Below are 5,532 nucleotides of genomic sequence, written 5' to 3' on the forward strand. Positions count from 1 at the left end.
AATTGCCATTCTAACTGGCATGAGATGGTATCTCAATGTAGTTTTGATTTGCATTTCTATAATGACCAGTGATGATGAGCATTTTTTCATATGTTTGTTGTCCTAGTGTATGTCTTCTTTTGTAAAGTGTCTGTTCATATCCTTTGCCCACTTTTGAATGGGCTTGTTTGTTTTTTTCTTGTAAATCTGTTTTAGTTCTTTGTAGATTCTGGATATCAGCCCTTTGTCAGATGGGTAAACTGCAAAAATTTTTTCCCATTTTATTGGTTGCTGATTCACTCTAATGACTGTTTCTTTTGTTATGCAGAAGCTGTGGAGTTTGATTAGGTCCCATTTGTCTATTTTGACTTTCGTTGCATCTTTAAAAGCTGGTGAAGAAAGCTCTGTCAATTTGGAATTCTATTATCTAACAAAAATATTAATTTAGATAATGAAAATGAGAATTCTTCATCCAGACCTGCACGACAAGAAATGCCAAAGGAAGTTTTTCACACTGAGTGGATTTGATAAGAAATAGAAACTCATATTGTCAGAAAGTAATGAAGAATATCAGAAATAGGAAATATGGGCTGGGTGTGGTGGCTCATGTTTGTAATCCCATCACTTTGGGATGCTGAGGCAGGCAGGTCACTTGAAGCCAGGAGTTTGAGACCAGCCTGGCCAACATGGTGAAACCTGTCTCTAGTAGAAATAAAAAATTAGCTGGGTTTGGTGGTGAGTGTATGTAATCCCAGCTACTTGGGGGGCTGAGGCAAGAGAATCACTTGAAATGAGGAGGTGGAGGTTGTGGTGAACTGAGATTGCACCACCACACTCCAGCCTGGGTGAGTGAGACCCCGTGTTAAAAAAAAGGGAAATATGTGGATAAATATAAAGAACTATTTTTTTATTTCTTTAAAATACACATCAGTAAATAATGTAAAAATTAAAATATTTTATTTGACCAGTTGTATATCTTCTTCATTAAAAAAAAATATGACTGTAAACCAAACACCACATGTTCTCGCTCATAAGTGGCTGTTGAACAATGAGAACACATGGACACAGGGAGGGGAACACCACACACCAGGACCTATGGGGAGTGGGGTGGGAGGGCCAGGGGAGGGGTAGCATTATGAGAAATACCTAATGTAGATGATGGGTTGATGGGTGCAGCACAGCACCATGGCACTTGTATACCTAGTAACAAACCTGCATGTTCTGCACATGTACCCCAGAACTTAAAGTATAGTAATAATTTTAAAAAGAGACAGGGTCTTACTATGCTGCCCAGTTTCATCTCAAACTCCTAGGCTCAAGTGAAACTCCTGCCTCTGCCTCCCAAGTAGCTGGGACTAGAGACACACTTGGCTGTTTATCTTATTTTGAGAAGTGATATTTGAGGTCATTGGCCTATTTTTAAATAAAATCACTTCTTTCTTGCTATCAAGTTGAGTTCCTTAGATATTTTGATATTAACCCTTTATCAGGTTTGCAAATATTTCCTCCCAAGTCATGGGTAGCCTCTTCACTCTTAATTATTTCCTTGCCTGTGCAGAAGCATTTTGGTTTGATACACTCTCAGTTGCCAATTTTTGCTTTTGTTGCCTGTGCTTTTGGGGTCATATTTAAAAAAAATCATTGCCCAGACCACTATCGTGGAGCTTGTCCTCTATATTTTCTTCTAATAGTTTTACAGTTTCAGGTCTTATGTTTAAATCTTTGATCCATTCTGAGTTGATTTTTGTATATCAGCTGACATAAGGGTTCACTCTCATTCTGCTGCATATGGAGGTCTAGTTTTGCCAACACCCTTTATTGAAGAGGGTGTCCTTTCCACAGTGTGTGTTCTTGGCAGTTTTGTCAAAGATCAATTGCCTAAATGTGTGGATTTATTTTGGGGCTCTCTATTTCTGTTCCATTTGTCTATATGTCTGTTTTTAGGTGAATACCATGTTGTTTTAATTACTATAGCTTCATAGATTGTTTTGAAATCAGGTAGTATACTGTCTCCAGCTTTGTTCTTTTTGCTCAAGGTTGCTTTGGCTACTCAAGGTCTTTTGTAGTTCCAGCTTAGTTTTAGGATTGCTTTTTCTATTTCCGTGAAAAATGACATTAGAATTTTGATAGGGACTGCACTGAATCTGTAGATTGCTTTGTGTAAGATGGTGTATTAATCTGTTTTCACACTGCTATAAAGAACTACCTGAGTAATTTATGCAGAAAAGAGATTTGAGAGAGTGGGACGTCCGACTTCTGAGCGGTAACCCTTGTTGCCCTAACGACGAAAAAGAATTAAATATGGGTGATGCTGAAAAAGGCAAGAGGATTTTTATTGAGAAGTGTTCCCAATGTCACACCGTGGAAAAGGGAGGCAAGCACAAGACTGGACCTAATCTCCATGGTCTCTTTGGGTGGAAGACAGGTCAGACCTCTGGATTCACTTACACTGAAGCCAATAAGAACAAAGGCATCATCTGGGGAGAGGATACACTGATGGAATATTTGGAGAATCCCAAGAAGTATATCTCTGGAACAAAAATGATCTTTGTCGGCATTAAGAAGAAGGGAGAAAGGGAAGACTTAATAGCTTATCTCAAAAAAGCTACTAATGAGTAATAATTGGCCACTGCCTTATTTATTACAAAACAAATGTCTCATGACTTTTTTATGTGTATCATACTTTAATAGAGCTCATACACCAGAATTTACATCATGAATGACTGACAGAATATTTTGTTGGGCAGTCCTGATTTAAAACTAAGACTGGCTTGTGGTTAAATGAGTATGTTCAGTTTTTGGATTTTAATAGTAATTCCAATTTAGTAAATTCTATCACTGTTTACTCCTTCTAAAGATATGATTAGACTTCCTTAGTAATGCTAAATTTTTCGCAAAGATGGTGAGTGCCATCTTAAAACTTACTGGAGATTGGTTTTATATTTAGATTTATATAACTGGTTATGTGAATATATTTAAGTATGGGGGGAATTCCTTCACTGTCTCAGAACCAAGCAAGATTCACCTGTGTTTTGTATTCATTTGCCTCTTAAAGGCAAGGGTTGAAGATAAATGGGTAGCAATGGCTAGTTTATATTTTTGGCCTTAACTATGCCAATCTAATTAGAATTCCCTTATTTAAAATGGTTCCTTTTACTTATTGAAAGGCATTTTGTGTGGTTTATGTGTAATATCAAAAATTATTTAACACTTCACACATTTTATAGATGATCTATAAGGTCACATGCTTTTAAAATAGTAGCCAATTAACCTTCACTCTTGGATTCTTTACTAAGTCAAACTAAGTTACAATTTAGGATTGTCTTTAAACAGCCATTCAGAAACAAAACTGTACAACTGCTGTGTATTTGTGATTGGGAATGGTGCTTTTGCCAACTTAAAAGGATTAAAGTAGAGGAGATATACAGAAATTTAAAAATGATGTGTGATCATAAGACTTAAGATAATTAAAAAGAAAACCACAGATCATGGAAAAAAAGAAAAAGAAAAGAAAAGAAAAGAAAAGAGATTTAATTTGGAGGCACAGTTCTTCCAGCTTAACAGGAAGCATGACTGAGAAATAACCATAGTTCTGATGTCAGGGATTTGCATGGGATTGTGAGGCATGATGGCTCCAGTCCTGAAAAGCACAACAGTGGCTCCATTGGAGGAGGCATAGCCATGTTTCCTTCTGGTGGTAGTGGTGGGGTCTGCAGTGGGGATGGCTGTTGGTTACTCAGTTGCTAGTGTCCTCTGCAGAGCAGGCAACTGGGGACCACAGCAGCCCCTGCTGTGTAGCTGATACTAATAGCTCCTACCCTTGTCTTTTATTCCTGTCGCTAGATGTCTCAGGTATGCCGATCTCCTTTGATTGTTCCTATGTGGTTATTCTCCATTCTTCTCTTCTACTGTGTTACCGCAGGTTCTTAAATGGACCCTTGATCACTCCCAAAGTTATTATCATTTACAGATAACAATAGTTATCCACAATAATACTCTACCATCTTACTAACATCACTCTCCTCTCAAATTCATTTAATGATTACAAGATTATTTATTTATTGATGTATTTATTTTGAGATGGAGTCTCACTCTGCAGGCTGGAGTGCAATGGCCTGATCTCTGCTTGCTGCTATCTCTGCCTCCCGGGTTCAAGGGATTCTCTTGCCTCAGCCTCCTAAGCAGCTGGGATTACAGGTACATGCCACCACCCCTGGCTAATTTTTGTAATTTTAGTAGAGATGGGGTTTTGCCATGTTAGCCAGGCTGGTTTCGAACTCCTGACCTCAGGTGACCCACCTGTCTTGGACTCCCAAAGTGCTGGGATTATAGGTGTGAGCCACCGTGCCTTGCCAATTTTTGTAGTTTTATTAGAGACAGGGTTGCACCATATTGGCCAGGCTGATCTCCAACTCCTTACCTCAGGTGATCTACCCACCTTGAGTTCTGGGATTACAGGCATGAGCCACTGCACCCAGCCAACATCTATATAACTTTAAAGTTATTTCCTTATAGGATGCTTTGGTTCTTCATCTATTTAATCATAGCTACATCTCTAGTTTTTTAAGAAGTGGTACATTCAAAGGGGACTTGCTTGGTGTTCCTAGCTCAACTTTTATCTAAGAGCAAGTAAGCCTAGACATCTCTACACGATTTGGCTGAGTGGCTTTGTGCGACTTTGGCACCCCAAACCAAGAGAACCCATGGCTTCTGTGGGCTTTCCTGGGGGTTTCAGCTCCTGTTATCAGTAACAGGCCAGTCAAAGGAGCATCATTTTTCCTTGATCCAAGAAGTGCTTACTGAATGCCTGCTCTGGGCATGGCATTAAACACTGAGCAATACTGTTCTCCAGGTATTTGGGATGTTATTCGCATTTTACCATAGCTTATATTCTTGTGTTTCAATGTAAATCTCTTAACTTTTGTTTTCTGTGTTTTGTTCTCAGGATTACATTATCCCTCATGTTGTTTCAAACTGTTTTCCAAAGGGGTTTGAGCATATACAACTACAAATCTGGGAGATCAACTCTCAAAAATAGTCTTAACTGGTACAAATAATCCCAATCAAGATTCAGTCAATATTTCTGCTTTGCAAGTTTGGGAGAGTAATTGGCTTTGAGTCACACACCAAACCTTTAAGAGGTGAGACACGAGCTTCATTCTGGACTGGAACTTGGCCTCAGCATGAGATCCTACAGTGGCGCTGATGAAAGGTGAATGTGAAGGTGGCTGTGGCATAAGGCCAGAGTGCCACTCTGCCTCTTCCTGCCATGCAGCCTGTAAGGGGCCACTAAACCCTTCCATGCCTAGACCTTCCCATCTGCGAAATGGGGTCCATACCACCTACTTCACAGGGTGTTGTGAGGACTGAAAACAATGTCAAATGTTTTTAACATTCAGATGAGGAGTGACATCAATTAAATCTGTACTATATAAAACCTACACAAAAATGGGCAGACATTTGATTAACTGTGCTTCAAATGTATGTTCAGAAAAGCATTTTACCAACTGAGAAATATGACTTATTTCTAGAAAAAAATGCAAATCAAAAGCA

The 5,532-nt window shown here is 38.9% G+C and overlaps 1 protein-coding gene across 1 annotated transcript; it reads left to right on the top strand.

The window, feature by feature from the left end:
* The first annotated feature begins 2,280 nt into the window (after positions 1–2,280).
* On the top strand, positions 2,281–2,650 carry LOC120367769 (cytochrome c-like). Its single transcript, XM_039479157.2, has one exon. The coding sequence runs from the start codon at positions 2,281–2,283 to the stop codon at positions 2,596–2,598; it is 318 nt and encodes a 105-aa protein (XP_039335091.1). The 3' UTR covers positions 2,599–2,650.
* The last annotated feature ends 2,882 nt before the right edge of the window (positions 2,651–5,532 follow it).

This window comes from Saimiri boliviensis, chromosome 3 (genome assembly GCF_048565385.1).
Source record: "Saimiri boliviensis isolate mSaiBol1 chromosome 3, mSaiBol1.pri, whole genome shotgun sequence".
Lineage (NCBI taxonomy): Eukaryota > Metazoa > Chordata > Mammalia > Primates > Cebidae > Saimiri > Saimiri boliviensis.

Excerpts from the sequence above, each read along its gene's own strand:
- LOC120367769 (XM_039479157.2), top strand. The coding sequence starts at position 2,281 with ATGGGTGATGCTGAAAAAGGCAAGAGGATTTTTATTGAGAAGTGTTCC.